General features: G+C 50.4%; 1 protein-coding gene across 1 annotated transcript in view; it reads right to left on the bottom strand.

Moving 5' to 3' along the window:
* FGD5 (FYVE, RhoGEF and PH domain containing 5) overlaps window positions 1-21623 on the bottom strand; it is a 116283-nt gene that overhangs the window by 29964 nt on the left and 64696 nt on the right. Inside the window, exons 4-8 of the mRNA XM_007192631.2 lie at window positions 20928-20986; window positions 20785-20815; window positions 2656-2816; window positions 2229-2385; window positions 1524-1611 (exon numbers count right to left, since the gene is read on the bottom strand). Coding sequence (XP_007192693.2) covers window positions 1524-1611; window positions 2229-2385; window positions 2656-2816; window positions 20785-20815; window positions 20928-20986 — 496 coding nt within the window. The remainder of the gene's footprint in view (window positions 1-1523; window positions 1612-2228; window positions 2386-2655; window positions 2817-20784; window positions 20816-20927; window positions 20987-21623) is intronic.

The raw sequence follows: 21623 nt of genomic DNA, 5'->3' as shown, positions 1-21623 counted from the left end.
CCCATCACAAGAACACACTGGCACAAAACTGGGCCCCCAGAATCACCACCAGCATCACGCCCACCACCGCTAGTCATTCATTCACTCACTCCACAAATATCTATTCAGCACCTGCTGTGTGCCTGGCACTGTGCTATGCCAAAGAAACACACAGTCGGCTGGGGGAGACAGATGTGACCACCAACACGGTAGAGTGGGATGTGTCAGACCCTTAACACATTTACACCCGTAAGGCTCGACACAGGCTGGTCTTTCTCCAGCTACCTCTCCATGCCTCTCGTTTAGTGGGGCAATGTAGGCATTCTTGCTACTTCTTGAACATGCCAAGCTTGCTCAGACCCCAGGGCCTTTGCACTTACTATTTCCTCCACCTGGTACTCTCTTCTTCCAGATCTTCATATTGCTCATGTCCTCACTTCACTGATATCTCTGTTCAATGTTACCTCCTCAGACAGGTGTTCCCTGAGGGATGGATCTAATACAGCATCCTTGTTCCCCTGAATGTCCTTAATCTGCTTTATTTTTCTGTAAAGCTCTTATCATGGACATATTATACTTTTATTTCCTTATTTGTTTGTTCGAGTATAAGCTCCATAGCATCACAGAGTTTGACTGTTTACTTCACTTCTACCTTTCCAGTATCTAGCACAGAGCCTGGTACACAGTAGGTGCTTAATAAATACTGGTTGAATTAGATGAATAAATCCTCCATCTCCTGGCCCTAATGTCTTTTCTTACAGCCTGGTTGGTCCCTGGAGTTACACGCCTATCTCTATGTGTGTAGTTCCATCTTCCCCACCAGAGCACCAGCTCCTGAGCCAGAGGTCTCTGTCCATTTAGAAGGCAGTTGCTCAGGACAGAGGTAAGGGTGTTTCTGGCAGGCACAGGTAGGGGAGGGGATAACATTCCTGGGGGAAGTTTGTACAGAAGGAAGAAATGAGGACCTGGGGCAGAGCCCCAAGAATCACTGATATTTACGGGGCCGTGGAGAGTGGCCAGCAGAGATGGAGAGGGAGCGGTTAGAGGGGTCAGAGGGAGGCAGGGAGAGAGTATACCACAGAAGCCCCGGGAGAAAAGGGCTTCGAGAAGCAGGAAGTGGTCAGCGGCAAAGCCACAGAGAGGGCCAGCAGGTCCAAGGAGGAAAACATCCGCTGATTCAAGAGGGCTTTGGTGATAAGACAGCTTTAGGGAAATGAGACCCACTGAGCCAGGGAGGAAATGCAGCCCAGGGGAAGGTGTGAGTTCCTGTGTGTTAGGACGGGAGAGGCTTAAGGGAGACGTAGCAGGTGGCCACTCGGGCAAGTTTCCACGTGGCAGCAGGGGGTCCAAAGCTCAGCCGGAGGGAAGGTGGTGGCTGGACCTGGCGCCTCCGCAGGGGGTGATGGCATCCTCCCTCCCACACCTTCCTGCCACAGTGGGAGGGGAGGTCTCATCGCATACCTTGCCAGGCCTCCTCAACCCCTCTGCAGGTGCTTCCCCTCCCCGCACCAGCCCGGTGCACCTTGACCTCCTGTGGGGCCCACCTGTGAGGAGCACTTGGTACTGGAACAGGCGCTGAACCACCCTCAGCAGCCGGTGCTTCACATTCTGGCCACCTCCTTGCTGACTCTGCTGCTCCCAAGAGACAGGAGAACAAAACTCCATCAGAGACCCCTGCCTGAGGTCTCCGGACTTACGGCATCCCACATGAGCCCATCCAGACATGTTCCCTCCATGCCTTCTCCTGGTCAGGCTGAGCATCTCCAAAACCAGGTTCCCCTCCTCCAGGGTGCCCTCCCAGATTAGCACCACCCCACTCTGACAGTCATTCTTTCAGGCTCACAGACTGTGCTACACTCAGTTATACGTCGCTCCCAGACCCTGCTTTGCATCTAATGTTAGTGGTAGAAGAAAGTCCCAGATTTTGCTGCCCAGTAACTGGATCCCCAGTTTGTGGTCATTTGTTGGTCACTCCAGTGGCTTAGGGCCCCAGCTTGCTTTGTGCTTCTCTCCTGGACAGGGAAACAGCTACTAAAACCCTCCCCATGGCTGGTGCTCATGGAGTTGTCATCGATGGCCCAATGGGGGATGTTCTGGGTTTTCCCTCCTGCTGGGTCACCCTCTCCTCCCTACCCCCAGGTCTGCCCGTCTGCCCCACTAAGAAGCCTCACTGATTTGCATTAAGCCCTTCCATGCCCACCCCCACCCTTGCATCCTCAGAGCTGCTTCTTGGACTACCGACAACCCACCTCAAATTCTCGGACGGCAGCTGCTAGCCGGGGGGCATGGAGGCAGTTCTCACCCAGCAGACTCAGGTACCTATCAAACTGCTGGATGTGAGCGGCGTGGTGCTCAAACTCCTGCTCCCGGGCCAGGAAGACATCAGCCACCTTCTGCTGGCTCTCCCTGCAGCCAAGGAGGGGGTGGACAGGACAGCAAGAACTCAGCCTTGTGACCACACGGTGCTGGACGGTGAAGGCTGGCATTGCATCCCCGGTGGGGATCTCAGGTCGACTCTCCCACGGTTGTTTTACTTTGGGTGAACGACCTAACACCTCTGTGTCTCAGCTTCCCCACCAGTCAAATGGAGACACCATTTCACACGGTGGGGTTTTTACCCCACCTCCTGCATTCCCCATGGCAACGAGGTGGGGATGGAGGTCCGGGGCCACTCACCAGTGTGACAGCCTCTCCTCCAGCTCCTCCAGGATCCCCTGGTGAAGGTCGCGGATGGGTGGGAGCTCACTCAGGCCACGTCGCAGCTCCTCCCTGGCCAACGTGTCCTTGCCCTCTTGGTCCATCTCATCCAAGGCCCCCATGACAGCTCCATGGAAATCCTGAAACCCCGAGAGGCCTGTTACGCATGAGTCGACTGGACTGAGCACAGCCCCCCAGGCAGCTCCCCCACGGCTTTGGAGCCCTGGGTACATACTGACGGCACGGGACCTCACGCCGGCGTCTCAGACCCTGCGAAACGGGGGTGACAACACGCACCTGGTGATCACAGGTAACTAATGCCCAAAGAGCCCCTCACAGCTCCCAGTGGGGAGTAGGTTTAAAGCATGCTCATTCCTCCCCTTCCTTGTGGGAACTGGGGTGCACACTCTTCTTTTACAAGATGGGTAAGAAGTTGGGTAATTCCTTCTCTGAAGAAATAAACAGCTCTTGCTTTACAATTATCCAGCTTTGAAGAGGTTCATGGGCTGTTCTTTCAAAACAAAGTCTAAAGAAACTATAGGCATCTGCTCCCTGGTGTAAAAATGGTGAAGATGATGACTATGTAAAAACATTCACGCGTAGTGCTAAGAAATCAGGAAGGGGTACAAAGCTGTCTCCCACCCTAACACAGCTTTGTAAAAAATGAATAAAGGAAAAAGCTGAAAGGTAATGAAATGTAAACAGTTACAGTGTCAGGGGTATGGAATTCGGAATGGTTATTTTCCCTTCTTGCCTCTGTTTTCTAAAATTTCTGTATCATGATTATGTACTTTAACAATTAAAGTAAATTTAGGGAGTTCCCTGGTGGCGCAGTGGATAAGACTGCATTCCCAATGCAGGGGGCCTGGGTTCGATCCCTGGTCAGGGAACTAGATCCCACATGCCGCAACTAAGACTTTGCATGCCACAACTAAGGAGCCCACGTGCTGTAACTAAGGAGGCTGCGAGCTGCAACTAAGAAGTCCGCCTGCCACAACTCAGGAGGCCACATGTTACAATTAAGGAGCTGGTGAGCCGCCACTAAGGAGCCCAAGAGCTGCAGTTAAGGAGCCTGCCTGCCACAACTAAGACCCAGTGCAACCAAATAAATATTAAAAAAAATTAAAGTAAATTTAATAAACATTAAGATTATAAAGAATGTACGACTTCTTTCTCACAACAAAAATGTCTGATCTTCAAATACACATGCTATTACATGAGGCCCAGCACTACGGTTTTAAATACATGGACTATCCCGAAACCACCTTCAATCCTGAAGCAAGGCACATCAGGTGAATCTCAGCATCAGCAGCCATGGTCCAGCCCAAATCCAGAAGGTGAAGTCACCTTGTCAACATTCAGGAAGCACCACCACCCTGCCTCGTTCAACTGCCTCCCTGATGGGGAACTCATTACGGGCAAGACAGTTAATCCCATTGCTGAACAGTTTTTACTGTTAGAAAAGTTTCTTTACATAGAGATCTGAAAAGGGAAAGTGCCTGAGAGGCAGGGAGGTGGATGGGGCAGACGGAGGCAAAGGAGGAGAGGGAACGAAGAGAGCCAAGAAAGCAGAGGGAGGGGTGCTGATGGAGAGAGCGAGACAGAGAACGGGAGGGGCAGAGACCTGGGGAGACTCTCTGGCTCCCCCGGAACATCTGTAAAGAGGCCACTGTGCTCCAGGAAGGGCAGCAGATGTGGAGGTTACAAAGGTTCCCCACTTCCTCAACACCTCACCCCATCCTGCGTCCGGGAACGGCAGGGGGAACACGGGGAGGGCGGCCACCCTGGCTTGCAGTCCCAAGGAAGGGGGATGAGTTGGTCCTGCCTGAGGCCGGCCCTCACCAGCCCCATCACTCAGGTCAGAAACAGGGTGGAGAGAATGTGTGTCCTTAAGTGGAGGCCACACGCTTGGGCCATAATTAGAAACCGAATCACATTGTACCTGAGCTACCAGAGCCTTTCCTGAAAGCAACTTTAGGAGAGTGGAGAAAGTATGAATGACAGTGAGAGGGCAGCTAGGTGGGGACGCAGCCAGCAGGTGGTGCTACTGAATTCTTATTTCTGCCCACAGCTGGCTCTGGGACACTTGGGGTCATCCTGAACCTGGAGGGGAGGTTTCTCTGTTGACCTGGCACGGGAGGGCCCACCCACTCCTCCCTTCGGAGTCTCTGTGTTCACTAGGACCCAGTCTCCAGCCCTGCAGGGTCTTCTCAGCCGTGGCATCCCACAGAAAGAGAGAAAACGTGCTTGATGAGGCCGATAACCCCTCCTACCTGGCAGCTGGTGGACAGAGGACTTTAACACGCCCCCTTATCGGCTCAGTTCCAGCCCAGCTACCCCAGAAGTGATCACGGGCAAGCTGTCAACCTATCTGAGCCTCAGTTTCCTCACCTGGAAAATGGGGATAACAGTACCACCAAGTATATACAAAGTGAGGCTCCTGAGAGGCTCATCCTGATGTTTGAAACTGCTTTGTAAACTATAAAGCGCTATTCCTGCGGCAGCAATGGTTCAATTTTAGATATGACATCTTCAGAGCAGGGCCACATCTGTTGGTTTCCTCCCATGCTTCTGAAGTCCAGCAAAGCATGCAACACAGAGGTGTTTTATAATACTTGCTGATGGATGCACTGCAGCGCCCTTATTTACCAGAAAAGGAGAGTGAGTCACGGGGGAGCCAAGATCCGAATAGGGTCACCCTGATACGCAGACCAAAGTACATAGAAGGGGCTAGAGAGGGAGAGGGAGAGGGAGAGGGGGAGGGGGAGGGGGAGGGGGAGGGGGAGGGGGAGGGGGAGGGGGAGGGGGCGGGAGAGGGAGCGGGAAGGACAAGCAAAGATAAGGCTGATGGTTGCATCTGCATCACACTCCAGGGAGCTTAAATATTAATGGCTTTGCAAGCTGGTTTCTCATCTGTAATTAATTCTCACTCAACTGACTCAGTCCCAATGGGCAGGACGGCCACCAACAGCATGACTCATTCCATGAACTGGAGCACAATCGGAATCGTACAGACATCCGTTCTGCAAACTCGCAGCGGCTGGAAGCACCGAGGGCCCGCCGCCCCATCCATTGCTCCCTGAACGGTTTCTGCCATCACCGCACCTGGGGGCCTGCCTGGCAGCCACCACAGAGGGAGGAAGAGGGTAGAAGATCCGTGGTCCTCATCTCCTTATCACTCAACAAATATCCTGAGCGCCTGCTCTGCCCCAAGCCCTGAGGGGACAGTGGGAACGGGAGAGACGCTGTTCTGCCGTCAAAAGAGTTTGCAATCTAGGGGAAAAGCAGTGAGCAAAACGATGAGGTCAACACAGGGGTGTAACTGCTGTGACGGGAAAAGCACAGGAGCTGTGCAGACCACGGGAAGGAGACCCGGCTTAGCTCCAGGGAGGCAACACCCACACTGAGACAAGAGGGGGAGTGTTCCAGGTGTGGGGACGGCACGTGCAAAGGCCCTGAGGTGGAGGAGGAACTGATTTGGGTGTGGTTTGCGTGCCGTGGGTAAGTGTGTGCATGTGTGTGCGCGCGCACGCGCATGCTGCATGCAGGATTGGAGCATGATGACGCTGGAGGGTCAGACGGGACCCACCCCACAGGGCCCTGAAGCAGGCTTCTTAAGGGACTTGGGTTTCATCCTGGGGTGGTGGGGAATCACTGAAGGTGTTAAGCAGGGGAGCAAAGTGACCAGGTTATCTGTCTTTAAAAGTTCACTTTGTTTTGGGAGAACAAACTGGAGATGGCTGGAGTGGGAGACCAGTGAGAAGGCCGTTCCAGTCGTCCAAAACAGGAGACAGGCCAGGACCCAATGGTGCCATCGGGGGAGAGAGTGCGCGGACCAGAGGCAGTAAGGAGTACGAAGCGACTGGCCCTCATGCCTGCAGGGTTCAGCCCAACCCCCTGGGGCACCGGAGGCCTTCCTGACTCGGTCCACCCTCTCACATACGCGCCTCCCCAGCGCCGTGTGGAGTTCCTGCCCCAACCTTCGAGGGCTCTAGAGAACGAGGATGAGTCCTTGTCTATCTAGACGGTTGCCTCCATGTGACCTGTGGCAAGTCACTCCATCACCATGGACCTCAATCTCCCCCTCTGCTAAATGAGGACACACGTACCTTCTGCACAGGGTTTGTACAGACCTCCTTCTGTCATGTTTTAGGAAGATTCGTTTCTGGGCCTTGCTTCTCCCCTAGACTGAGTGGTACTTATCTCTGTGCCCCGAGCACCCAGCCCAGGTCAGGTGCTCAACAAACAGCAATGCTGATGGTTACTGAACGCTTGCATTATTATTATTTCTATTTTACCAATAAGGGAATTAGACCCAGAAGGATTAAGTAACTCCCAAGGCCACCAGATGGCGAGATTTGAGCCCAAGTCAGCCTGACTCCAGAACCCTAGCTCTTCCAGCTGCTCCACGCCAATTCCTCCTTTTATGACTGGCCCAGATAGGTGAGTGACTTGCCCAGGTCAAGGAGGGAGACTGGAGCCCAGATCTCCAGAATCCTGGCCAGGGCTCTGCCCAACCTCAGAGACCCTGCAGCAGCCTGGCAGAGAGGCAAGGACGGCCTCTGCCTCTGGAGCCCAGACGAGTCTCCTGGGAGCTCACGGGGTTCCCAGGGCCCTGCTCTGGACTTGCCTGTAGTGGATGCAGGGACCTCACATTCAGGGGCCTGGTCCCCTGGCTCCTTTCCCCTTCTCCAAACCACTCATTGCATTTTCTGGGTGACATGGCATCTCCATTCTCTGGGCTGAACAGTTAGTGGGTGGCCAGAATGTCCCGCTCCTTGCAAGTGGTCAAACCATTGAAGGTGCTGCCGGAAGTCAAGTAGACTCACTGGAATCCCATGAGTCCAAACGTACACCAACATCAACCTTGACCCACCTAGGTCACAACTGTGCCCTGGCAGAGGCCGTGAGCTGTCCAGGGCACATGACTTCACTTGGCCTGGCCAATCACCGGAGGATACTTTGGAACCCTGAAAATGTTTCTGTGGGGCACGCAAAGACTTTTTAAACCGTATACAAAAAGTACTAACCATACAGAAAAAAACTATTAAATTGGACTTCACGTTAGAAGATGAATATGGAAAAATGGAATTTGGTTGTTCTGTGTACTACTCTTATTCTTGTTACTTTTCTATAAATTTTACTTTTCATTTCATTTTTTGCCATACCACGAGGCATGCGGGATCTTAGTTCCCCAACCAGGGATCGAACCTGTGCCCCCCTGCAGTGGAAAGACACAGAACCTTAATCACTGGACCGCCAGGGAAGTCCCTTGAATTATTTTAAAATAAAAGGCTAAGAATAATTTTAAAAGTAAATAAGATGCAAAAGAATAAAATGCTTAGGAATAAATTTAACAAAAGAGGCAGAGAACATGTACTCTGAAAACAACAAAACATCATTGAAAGAAACTAAAGAAGACCTAAGTAAATGGAAAGATGTCGCATGTTCACAACTTAATATTGTTAACAGGTCAGCACTCCCGAGTTGAAAGACAGATTCACATCAACCCCTATCAAGAACCAAGTTGCCTTTTTTACAGAAATTGACAAGCTGACCCTAAAATTCATATGGAGATGCAATAGACCAAACAACCTTAAAAAAAGAACAAAGTTGGAAGACTCACACTTCCTGATTTCAAAACTTCCTATGTGGCTACAAGAATCAAGACTGTGTGGTAATGATGGAAGGACAGACATTTATATTAATGGAACAGAAATTGAGAATCCAGAAATAAACCCTCACATTTATGGTCAATTGATTTCTGACAAGGGTGCCAAGAAAATTCAGTGGAAAAATAATCTTTTCAACAAATGGTGCTGAGATATTTGAATATCCATATGCAAAAGAATGAATTTGGATTCCTTCTTTAGATCATATACAAAAATTAACTCAAAATCAAAGATTAAAGGTAAGAGCTAATACTATATGGGACTTCCCTGGAGGTCCAGCTGTTAAGACTTCGCCTTCCAGTACAGGTGGTATGGGTTCGATCCCTGGTCGGGGAGCTTAGATCCCACATGCCTTGTGGCCAAAAAACCAAAAAACATAAAACAGAAGCAGTATTGTAACAAATTCAATAAAGACTTTAAAAATGGTCCACATCAAAAAAATCTTTAAAAAAAAGAGCTAATACTATAAAACTCTTAAAAAAATGAGAGTAAATCCTTGTGATTTGGGGCTAGGCAAAACTTTCTTACCTATGACACCAAAAGCACAAGCAATGAAAGAAAAAATAGATCAATTAGAGTTCATCAAAGTTTAAAACTTCTATGCTTCAAAGGATACTATCAAGAGAGTGAAAAGATAACCTACAGAATAGGAGGATATATTTGCAAATCATGTATCTGATAAGGGACTTGTATACAGAATTACAATAAAAAGACAACGTATTAAAAGATGGGCAAAGGATTTGAAAAGACATTTCTCCAAACAATATATACAAATGACCAAGAAGCACATGAAAGGATGCCTAACATCATTAGTCATCAGGGAAACACAAAATCAAAGCCACAATGAGATACCATTTTGCACCCACCAGGATCGTTGTAATTAAAAAGACATATAACAACAAGTGCTGCAAGGAAGTGGAGAAATTGGAACCATCATACTACAATAGTGGGAATGTAAAATGGTGCAGCTAACTTTGGAAAACAGTCTGGCAGTTCCTCAAAAGGTTAAAGAAAGGTTACCATATGATCCAGCATACACTCTGAGGTATATACCCAAGAGAATGGAAAAACGTGTTCATGCAGGAGTTTGTACATGGATGTTCACAGCAGCATTTTCATAACAGTCAAAAAGTGGAAAGAACCCAAATGTCCATCAACTGACGAATGGATAAACAAAAATGTGGTATGTCCATTCAATGAAATTTTACTTAGCCATGAAAAGGAATGAGTCAATGACACACGCTACAACATGGATGAACCTTGAAAACATTATGGTAGATGACAGAAGCCAGTGTCAAAAGACCAAAAATTGTACATAAGATGTCCAGAATAGGCAAATCTATAGAGACAGAACTGGACTGCTGGGTGCCTAGGGCTGAAGTGGGTGATAACTCAGGGGAATGGAGTTTCTTTGGGGTGATGAGAATGTGCCAAAATTGACTGTGGTGATGACTGTATAACTCTGAATATATTTAAAAGCATTGAATTTTATGCTTTAAACAGATGAATTGTATGGTTATGAGATTTATATCTGAATTAAGCTGTTGAAAAAATTGAATAGGGAAGCCACAGATTGGGAGACTATTCACAGTACACATATCTGAAAATGGACTTGTGTCCAGGATACTTAAATAACTCCTACAAATCAATAAGAAAAAGACAGACAACCCAATTAAGAAATAAGCCTAGGACATTTTTCAAAAGAGGATTTCCAAATGGCTAGTAAACAGAGGAAAGATACTCAATTTCATTAATCATCAGGGAAATGCAAATTGAAACCGCATGAGAAACCACTACACGATCAGAATGGCCATGAGTAAAAGGACTGACAGTGCGGGTATGCCGGCCAGCACGTGGAGAAAGCGCTAGTCCCACACATCGGGAGTCGGGGTATATATTGCTTCGATCACGCTGTAAACCTATTTGGCAGCTTCTGATAAAGCCAAATCTATGCTCACCCTATGACCCGACAATTCTACTCCTAAATACTGAGGAGAAATGAGTTCCCTAGAACATTCATAGAAGCTTTATAATAGCCTCAACTGGAAACAACCCAAACGATCTTTAACAGGAGGATGGATAGACCAACTGTGGGAGATCCATACGAAAGAACACCGATACACGGAGAACTGGGATGTATCTCACATTACGTTGAGCTAAAAAAGCCAGAGACAAAAGGAATACACAATTCATGATTCCATTCAGATGAGGTTCAGGAACAGGCTAAACCAACTGAATGTGACGGAAAGTAAAATCGTGGTACCCTCTGGGGGGATGACGTCGACTAGGGTGGGGCACAAGGTACCTTCTGGGATGATGGGGATGGTCCACCTGGGTGGTGGTTACAAGTGCGCACACAGGCACGTATTAAAAATTTGAGCCCCACCCTCGAGATGTGTGCACTTACCTGTAGGTAAGTTACAAGACATTTTTTAAAAAAGCAAAACAGTTCTCTGAGGCCCCTGGGGGAGTGAGGACACGCAAGTGCTCCCCACTGCTTTCACCCTCCTCCAAACCCCTCGCGGCCTCTCCTGCTCTCACAGCCAAGTTAGTCTGCTTGGCCGGTCGCTGACGGCCCTTCAGGAGCTGGCCGCGCTGGCCTCTGCAGCTGACGCTCATTCCTTTACACCAGTGGGGCTCCCAGCGGAGTGTGCATCCAAATCCCCTGCCCGGCTTATTCAAGCTTGCTGGGCCCCAGCCCCGGAGTTTCCATTCAGCAGATCGGGCGTGGGGCTGGATAATTTACATTTCTTCCACGTTCCCTGATGTCGCTGCTGCTGCTGGTCCCAGGGCCACACTTTGAGAACTGCTGCTTTGTAAGAATCCTCTTTCCCAGCCTCTGTGTGTTTGTTCTGAGCCTCCAGCATCTGATCCGTATCTTGCTCATCTTTCTTTCTTTCTTTTTTAAATAGATCTTTATTGGAGTATAATTGCTTCACAATACTATGTTAGTTTCGGTTGTAAACAGCTGCTTTCAAACGCCACCTCCATCATGAGGCCTTCCTGGGTTACTTCAGCAATCAGTCTAAGGGACTCTCAAGTGTCCTAGGGCCTCCAGAAATCCGGGGTCACAGCCTGAAGGGAGCTACCCCGATCTCAGAATGTCTCTGAAGTCTCATATTTTAGCTTAAAAATGAATGCATATTTTACATTATTCTCCAAAATATATCCAATTTAATTTATTTAAAATTTCGCATCTAGAGCAAAGCGGGGGCTCTTAATAAATGTGCCATGTTTATCCCGTGGCCTCAACGATTCCCCAGGCACCTACTGCATACCTGGGGCAGTGTAACATGTATCCCAGCCTGAAAAGTAATGGCTTTACAAGATTTTGCATTGTCAGGCTACTTACCTACTCTGCATGTTTCTGTTATCTTCCCTCCAATTAAGCAGAGAGCAGGTTGTGTCTCACTCACTTTTGTTTCACCCTCGGATTGACCCGGTTTTGTTCACAACTGTGCTGAATGAATGTTTGCTACTTTCCCACTAGGTTCTCAGTTTCAGGTGCAAATTGCAATCACCTGGGGAGCGTTTCCACTCGATGACCAGGCTGCACTCCAGACCAATTAAACACAAATCTCTAAGGGTGGCACCCAAGCATCCATATTTTTTAAAGCTGCCGGGTACCCATGCACAGCCAGCCTGTGCTGAGGGAACTTACAGGATCACCTATCTGTGTGTCTCAAATGTTAGTATTGCCTGGAGGGCTCTGAAAACACAGATGGCCAGGCCCCACCCCCAGAGTTTCTGACTTAGCAGATCTGAGGTGGGATCTAAGACTAAGCATTTCCCACAAGTTCCCAGGTGATGCTGATGCAGCTGGTTCGGGGACCACACTTTGAGAACCACTGATGTAGATGAGTCCTTCTCACACTGTACTCCGTGGAGACCCAGGGTCAAGGAAGGTGGAGTCAGAGCCGACTTTGGCCTCCACCTGCCTCTGAACAAAAGTGCCTCCACTTTCATCCACTCTTCATACTGGCATTCTGAGTGAAATTCCCTTGAAAACAAGCTTCCATGGCTAAAAATGTCTAAGTCCCATCAGCCATCTCAGGGTGAGGCATCAAGGAGGAAGAGACTTTCCAAGGTCACACAGCAATTTCTTTTCCTGAACTGAATGAAAATACAGAGGGAAGAGCCACACGCCTAGCACAGGAAACTCCTCTACTCAGATGCCCCCAACAGCTACCGCATTCATACCTCCCAAAATGGGGAGCTCACCAACACCCCTGGCACTTCAGGGGGAAAGCGAGCACATTTTCTCACACGCAACTAAAATCTGCTTCTCTCTGCTTCTCCCGAAGATCAATGTGCTCTCTCTGCCCTGGAATAGTCCAGCAAAGACTGAGAAACAGAACCCCCCCGACCCCCGCCAACTTGATTAAAGATTATTTCTTAGTGGGCAGGGGCTGCAAAAATAAGTAAGAGACAGCCTCGTTCCTGCCCCTGAAAAACAGAAAATCTTCCTGGCTATACATCAACTTCCCCAGCATGAGGCCGTCTGGGGGCTTAGTCTGGGTTAAACTTGTGGTCCCCCAGCATCGCCCCCTCCCACCAAACCCACCAGACCAACCTTCCCTACAACTCCCTCACTACATCTGCCCTGCTCGAGTCCTCAGGGCTCCCAAATTCCTATGTCTCCTTTTTGAAACATGATGCATCCTGGTATTCAGGCTCTGCCTGAAGACCAGCTCTCCAGACTCTTCCTGTACACCCTACACTCCCCAAGCCCTCCCCTCTGTGCACTTGTTTCTGCGGCTCCTACCTGCCAAAAGGCCTGTTTCTACTTCCTGTCCATCCATGTCCATCTTAACACCTCCTCTTCCAGGAAGCCTTCCTTGACTTCATTCCTCCCGCTCACACTGACTCCTCCCTCCTCGGGCTCCTTGCCACCTCACTGGACTGTTCCACATTTATTTGTCTCCTCCCCATTCTCAGGGCTCTGGAGTCAAACAGCCCTGGCTCCACTTCTCACTGGCTGTGTGACTTTGGGTAAGTCACTCACCTTCTCTGGGACTCAGTTCTGGACCCATCCAACCATGTGAGAAATATTTACTGAGCACAAACTGTGTGCAATTAAATGAGCTAATGTATGTAAATTGCTAAGCACACATAGGAGCTCAACAAATGCTCTACGGCTGGGTGAGGCAAGAGGGGACTAGGGGGGCCAAACTGACAGCACACCAATTTAGGTAAATAAACTCAGAAAGTCGCCGAAAAGTCCCTCTAGATCCTGTGTTTGCCCCAGTCATGTCAGCACCGAGGCCGCAGCCAAATTAAACTCCTACGTGCTGCTAAGGGAGGGCTTCTGAATGACTCTCCTCTTTCTCCGAGCAGTCTGAGAAGTCGGGCTGTGTCCTGGGGTGCTCCTCACGCCCCTGACACCCTTTCCAGCGGTCACCACCGCTGAGAAGAGCGGGCGGTGCTGTCAGCGGGAGGGGCACAGGGAGGATCCGTGAGCCTCTCGCTGCCCTTCTGTACCGTGTCCGCCTGATACCCCTCCCAAAGTCCTTTCGCCCCTTCATAAAAGCCTGTCAGTCGGCAGGCTCACCCCCTCCAGGGCACCGCCTTCCTCCCAGGGTCCCTGAGAGCCCTCTCCTGACACTGCACCCTCCCTCGGGGAAATCTGAGCCTCTCCTGGAGCTTCAGTTAACTTCTCTACACTTGACCGCTTCTGGTGCACATCCCGCACCCAGCTGACCACTAGCACGTCCTTCCCCAAGCCCCCCTCCCCCGACTTAACCCATCATCTGCCCCTCAAGCCTAGCCTGACCCCCTCCAGCACTTGCTGTCTTAGCGAGTCAGCAAGTCAGCAAGCCAGAAACCTGGGGTCAGCCTGGAGCCTGCCCTCCCCCTCCCGCACTCGACGGCCCATCAGTCCCAGGCACACAGCCCTCATATCAGCCCGCAGCACCGCAGCCCACCCTCACTCTTGCTAGAATCACCCAGCGGCCTCACGGACCTTCAGCGGATCAAACCCAAACCCCAAGCATGCCTCGCGGGCTCTCCGGGCTCTGCCCCGGCTGTGCTGGCCTCGGTGCTCACCGCTCTCTCACTCACAATGCTCCAGCCAGGCTGAACTTCTTTCCGTTCCCAATCACACCATTCTCCAACTGGCCTCTGGGCCTTTGTACATGCTGATCCCTTTGCCAGGTGCAAGCCTTCCTCGCTGCTCCCCACCCAGCTAACTCATCCCCATCCTTCAAGTCTCAGCTTAGACACGTTTCCTCTGGGAATCCTTCTTGGACCCCCAGACGCCTGGGGCGGGTACCTCCCCTGAGCCCCCGCAGCCTTTGGGTGCCCCCCACCATTGTATTAATATTGTTTCCTTCATGCCCACTTCCCTCCTGGACTGTCAGTTCCTGGAGGGCAGGGCCCTCCCACTTGTCATTCCTCCATAAGTCCCCCGTACCCAACCCACAGGAGGTGCTCGGGAAATATTTTTGATGGAAGAAATGGTAAGATTGTTGGAAGAACTGACCCCGCCATCATTTATTCATCAGGCATTTACTGAGCGCCGACAGCATCCCGGGCATCACAAACCACTGGGGACGAGATCTGACAAGCGCTTTGCCCTCAAGCAGCTCCAAGTTTAGTGAGAGAGGCAGACAATAAGCAAGCACCTAAAAACAGCCCCGAAACGCACGAAGCGAAGCAGACAGAACTGAAGGGAGAGATGGAGGACTCAACACTCACAGTTGGAGACTTCAATATCCCACTCTCGGGGACAGACAGGAGACAGGACAGAGAATCACAGGGCGCAGAAGACTTGAAGAGCACCACCATCACCCTGACCCCAGTGACATCTACAGAACACCCACACACACATCCTTTTCAAGTACACACGGAACATTCTCCAGGATATACTATATGTCAGGCCATAAAACAGGTCTCAATAAATTTAAAAGGGCTGAAACCACACAAAGCACATTCTCCAACCACAACGGAATTAGAAATCAGAAGCAGAAGGAAACTTGGGAAATTCACAAATATTTGGACACTAAATAATTTTAAATAACCCATGGGTCAAAGAAGAAAGCACAAAGGGAATTAGAAAGTATGTGAAACTGAATGAAAATAAAAACACAACATAACAAGTAAACAAACAGATAAATTCGATCATTTTAGATAGTAAAAGGTGCCGTAAAGAAAAGAAAGTGAAGCAGGAGGGAGCACAGAAGACAGGAGAGCTGCGGTTCCTCGCCCTCCCTGCATCCCCACCCTTGGCACGGCCTCATCGCAGGGGAGGGCACATCCCTGTCCCTTGCCTCTGGGCCTGGCCATGACACTTGCTCTGCCCAAAGCCATGTGGGAAAAAGCGACGATGAGCCAGTTGTGAGCGTGAATCTTAGGAGCCCTCTGGTGTTTCTACTTGCTCTCCTGCCATCACCCTGGGAATAGCCTCCCCCGGGTACCTGCTGTACCTTCAGACTGGGCCCCAGAATAAACACACAAGAAATACAGCCGCTGACTTGAACCCAACTTTGACCAAATGACTCCCAGCTGACCCAGCTTCCCTTGCAACTAGGAGTGCCCAATGAGATGAAAGCAGAAGTTGTCCAGCGAGGCTTTCAGGAAATTGGTCTCAAGTAGACTAACTCAGCCGGGAGCGTAACCTTTTGATTCCCCCCATTTCCTTCTTCCTGCCTGGGACACAGATGTGATGGCTAGAATACAGCAGCCATCCTGTATTCATGATACTCCTCCCACTGAATGGTGAAGACTATGTTCCCTCCCCTTGAGCGAAGGTGGACTTTTGTGACTGTCTCAACTAACAGAGTGTGGTAGTAGTGGTGCTACTTTTATGACCTGGCTTTGTCCAAGGCTACATCATAAAAATGTCATGTACTTCCTCCTGGCTCCCTCTTGGGACACTCACTCTTGGAATCTAACCACCATGCTGTGAGGAAGCCAAAACCTGTCCATGCAGAGAGACTACCAGTAAGTGTTCTGGCCACCAGCCCAGCTGAGGTCCCAGACAATAGCCAGCACCGAGCAGCGGCCGTTGGTGTGAAGGCACCTCTGGTTGATTCCAGTCCCTGGCCATCAAGTCACTCCTTGATTTTAGTCTTTTCCAGACCTCATGGAGCACAGACACGCTCTCCCCACCTTGCCCTGTCCGAATTCCTGGCCCGGAAAATCTGTGAACATCATAACATGGTTGTTTTATGCCACTAAGTTTTGGGCACCACTTCTTTGACACTTGAACTGAGACCAGAATGAGAAGGAAGAACTTGGCTGTGAGAAGAGCAGGGGCAGGACATGCCAGCGGAGGAAAGGACAAGTGCAAAACCCATGCAATGTGACTGCGTTTGTAGCACCTGAAGGACAGCAAGAAGGCCAGTGAGGCTGGGGTGCAGGAAGGAGAAAGTGGTCAGAGGAAAGGGCGCAGATGTGGATGAGGACCAGATCGCATAGGGCCTCTTCAGTGAGGGACCTCCTCCTGGGGTCTCAGATGGTGACCGCTTCCAGAGTCACCTCTCCCAGTCAGCAGACTGGCTTATGCACAGGCCTACAATGCTTCGGCCCAAAGGAGGGACCCATGGTAGGAATTTTCTGCAACTGATAGTGAAACGGAGCAGGACCCTATGGTCCTTGCCCACCCCCTACCCCATGTTCTCAGCCTGCCTTTTGTCTGTGGAAAAATTTTGGCCAAAGAATAAGTTTAATCAGAGAAATGAGAAAATGCAGAAACAAAGGAAAACAGTCAAAGGAGACCAAATAATAATAGTTTAGTCATTAAACATAGTCAAGGACCTTTAGTTCCTCCTTAAGGGCTATAGATAATATCCTGAGCCATATCCTGTGAGCTGTCTTACAGATACTGAAACGCCCACCAGGTGGAAGAAGTTAACTACATGATGACCAGGCTGTAGCCATGACATAAGCTGCCACAATTCCGAGAACTGGCCTCAAAGAGATGGAAACAAACCGAACCTGGAACTGAAGATTAACTGTACCTAATACAATCAAGATGCTGCTGGTCAGACCACTGAAGACCAATTTCAAGATGACCGTCAGAGCTGACTGTGCTGTTTCTGCACGTAGCCCCCTCCCTCTGTCTATGAAAGCTCTTGCCCCCGACTGTCAGTGGTGGGGAGTCGGCCTTTGGATAAGCGTCCGCGCTCTGCCACTCCCCACTCCAGTTGCCAGCATCCAAAATAAAGCAAACTTTCCTTTCCACCAAAGTGGTCTCTTTATTGGCTTTTGAGTGGCGAGCAGCCAGACCCCACTTTCGGTTACACTAGGAGAGGGTTTTTTTTAGATGAGAAAACAGAGAATTAAAGGTGTCTAGGGGTCACATCAGTTTAAAATCTCCAATGACCCATTATATGCAAGGAAAAGCAGGAGCCCTCTGGCTTGGCATTTCAGGTACATCTCAGTTTGGTCCTAACCTTGGTTTTGGACCCATCACTTGACCCACTTGGAAACCTGCCTTTCCAAACGTATCCATGTTCTTACGACGTGCGATGGTGCCCTGTTCTCCACACATATCACGTTCCTTTAGGCCTGTGAGTGTTCTTATGCTGACGACCTGCCCTCCTCCACCACCTTGGCCTGGTGGCTCCCTCAAAGTCCATGTCAGTGGCACCTCTTCTGCCAGCTTTCCTGGATACCCCAAAGGGGAATAAGCCTCTCTGTCCCCCATGCTCGTGCAGACTTCTGCACAAATTATACTTACCACAGAGTAGCACAACTGTTCACGTATATAGTTCTCCTCCCCACCTCCAACCTTTCCCTCAACAGAAAAAGGAGACCTACTCAAGGGCAGGTTGGGGGCCTTTTCCCTCTTTGGGGGTCCAAGGCCTATCTCAGTGTCTATGGTGTTGTAAACATCCTGTGATGTTCTGTCCAGAAGGAACGGGTAAGTCAGATAGATAGATGGATGGATGGATGGATGGATGAACGGGTGAATGGATGAATGGGTGGACGGGGAGTTTGATGAATGACTGGCTGGATGGATGGGTGGATGGACATATCATTAGGTGCATGGACAGATGGAAGGACAGATGAGTGGGTGAAAGCCTGGCTAGATGAGTGGGTGAGAGATTGATCATACACACAGGTGGGCAGGTGGATGAATGCATTTATGACTGGGTGCATGGAAGGATAGAGCAAGTCTTTAAACCAGAAGTCAGCAAAATTTCCTCTAAAGACATGATAAATATTTCAGGCTTTGTGAGCCACATATGGTCTCAGTCATATACTCTTCTTTGCCTTTTTTTTTTCACAAGTGTTTAAAATATGTAAAATCCATTCTTAGTTAATAGGCTGTAGAAAAACAAGATCTTGACCATAAGAATTCACTTCTGGAAGACCAGAAATTTTATTAATCCCTGAGGTAGCGCTATCTACCGTTTGACAAACACGAAGTTGAATCCCTAACACAGAAGGCCAGAGGCCATCCCTGTCCCCCTCTCAACAAAAGCACGATGGAGTCGAGGACTGTTCTAGCTGGGGAGGTTTGAAATGCACAGTTGGGCCCTTCCCACCACCAGGCAGCCTTGGGATTTCAAAAGCAGCGGATCTCCACAGAGAAATTCTGAGAGTACCTGCCAACCTTAGCAATCAGACACAGACCCAGGGAGGGGAGTGGTGGAGAACGCCCCAAAGTCTGTGGTCTCCTTTGGACTAGTGTCCCTGGCTAGGACTTGGAGTCACATTGGGGCGTTTCTGCCACTTCTATCCCCATAAGCACTAACATCACAATGTAGCTCCAGGCCACAATTTCCCACAACTAGCTTCTGAGTTGTGATTTTTTTTTTTAATGGGCTCTTTTTTTCCCCTCCTCAGGATATTATTATGGATTACCAGCGGCTTCAGCATCTTTCCAACTGGCAGGAAGCAGTGCAAACAGAGATGGAAGTTTCCCAGTTAGAACCCTCTTAACAAAGTCATAAAACAAAAAGGCGCAGCCCCTCTGTCAAGCTGCCAGCTCAGAAGCAAGCAAGAAGCATTACAAAAGGGAGAGTGATGCTTCCTGCCATGCTGGGGCGGCTGCGCTTCACACCTGAGGGCTTTTGGGTTTAATCACCCACACAAAGTTCTCAGCCTGAAGGGCAAAAACGAGGGGCTGGGAGTGCAGGGCCAGAGCAGTGCTCTATCCCCGCTCTCCCGGGAACCTGGGTGCCTCTGTTCACATGGCAACATGACACCAGGGTGATGTCACCGAGAGGGACCTCAGCAGGATTCGACCAGAGACCTGGCTTGGTGCCGGTGCTCTGCTGCGGGCAGGAAGGCCCCTGCCCCGAAGAGCTCCAAAGGTGGAGGGGACACGTGACTAACACAGGACGGCAGCGCATCAGGAGTCAGGAGACCTGGGGCTTCCTCCTGGCTCAGTCACCGGCGGGCACTGGCCTCTGCATCACCACCGACAAAACGCTCAGGATGGACATTCCCAGCTCTGACATTCTTGGAAAGACACAAAGACGAATCAAAGCAGCGCGGGATCAGGTGCCAGCCTACGAGGAGACTGCAGATGGCTTAGAGAGCCCAGCCGAGCAGGGAGCGGTCACGAGGGCCTTTATGGGACAGATGCCCTCACTTCCCACATCTTTGCTGCACCCTCTTCCCTTGCCCTTCCTTATGACTCAACCCCAAAGTCACCCCCTCCGGGAAGCCTGCCTAGATTCCCTGAGGTTGTCAGTCACTCCCTTTTGCTCCGGATAATTACTCATTCACCAATCTGTCTCCTTCGCTGGCCAGATTGCCCCTGCAGAAGGGACCTGTCTGATCCGACTTTCCATCCCCAGCTCTTTCACACAGCAAGTGTCCAAAAAACATTCGCTGAACTGAATTGAACTGACTGCACAGGGAGACCTTCCAGGCAGTCTGGCAGGTTGTGAAGGGTGGCAGTGTCAGAAATCCAGGCAGTCCCCAGTCTGGCCTCTTTTCCTCTGAAAATCCAGAGGATTCCCCCGACCCCACTGGCTCAGGTGTTACTGTCCCAATACCAGGGTGACTGAGAAAGCCTCTTGATACCCCAGCTGCCTGGTCCTTGTGCAAACACATCACCTTCTCCACATAGACCTAAACATACAATGAGCGCACACACCTGTACACACACACACACACGTACATGCATGCCCCCACCCCACACACCTGAACTTGCACACACAGCTACGACCCAGAACTACATCTATCCTCCTTCTGTCTTCTTCAATGAGAGGGTCGAGGAGACCGCAAACATCCTTCCAGAAACCTCAGCACGTCCGCTATGTACCCTCCACCCAGGCAGAGGGTAGTTCCATGGAAAGAATGTGCTCTTCGCCCCCTGAAGCACATGAAGCAGGAGACAGACTTCCCTGAAAAGCTTCGGTGAACAGGTGCCTCTGCTTGTGGAAAGCACCTCTGTCTCCTCATTGCTTTTCTGCCCCTTATATCACAGCCTTGTAAAAGGGCGATTAGTTTTGGACAAGTAAAATGATTAACTCACCAGATGTAAGTGCTGGAACATCTCCACGTATCTGCAGGGGGAAAGAGGTTTGAGTGTGCATTAATTCTCATTCTGTAGAAGCCGGGGAGGGGTGATGTTCTGTTAACAAGCTCAAGGCCACAGGCAGCTGCTTGGGGACTCACGCTTTCTCTGAAGACAGCAGTTCCTGTGCTATGACGTGGGCTCTGGACTGTCCATCCACCTGTGGGAGGAAACAGAGCCATCAGGAGGGACGGTACCCATGGGGGCAGCAGAAGGGGAATCCCAGCTCCACAAGCGTCAGTCAGGCGTACAGAAGGACCGTCATGCTGCCGGAGGTGAACTCCACAGGCTTCTCCGCGCACCCCGGCTCTCACTACCTGTGTGATCTTCAGCCTCGCCGCACCTCGGCTGCCTCATCTGCAACGTGGACATTAACAGCATCTAGTGCTCAGCCCAGTGCCTGCCGCAGCCTGTGTGCTCGGGAAGCAGCCGCCTTAACACCCACGCAGACTCTGCCCACAGCCCGGCAGGTTTTGAACAACCTGCGGTTCTCTGTGCCAAGCGAGCTCTCTCTTCTTGCTTTTTTACATGCTGTCACCTCAATGTACTCTTCCTTTCTCTGCCTGGCCACCACCCAGTTATCCTTGGAGACTTAGCCATGGTGTCTATCACTTCCTCCAAGGAGCACTCCTGATCCCCTCCCCGAACAGGCTGGATTAGGTGTCCTTTCTGGGCAGCCCCCCTCAGGGTACCAATTACGTCTCCCCCTGGAGGCACTCCCCCTGGGAAGTGCACCTCTGCAAGACAGTGCCCAGCCTGGGGTTGGTCCTCTTTTGTTACTGAAAGAATGAATGAAT

Source organism: Balaenoptera acutorostrata, chromosome 10, assembly GCF_949987535.1.
Source record: "Balaenoptera acutorostrata chromosome 10, mBalAcu1.1, whole genome shotgun sequence".
Lineage (NCBI taxonomy): Eukaryota > Metazoa > Chordata > Mammalia > Artiodactyla > Balaenopteridae > Balaenoptera > Balaenoptera acutorostrata.
Note: the sequence above shows the minus strand (reverse complement) of the source record. Positions and strands in the feature narration are given on the sequence as shown.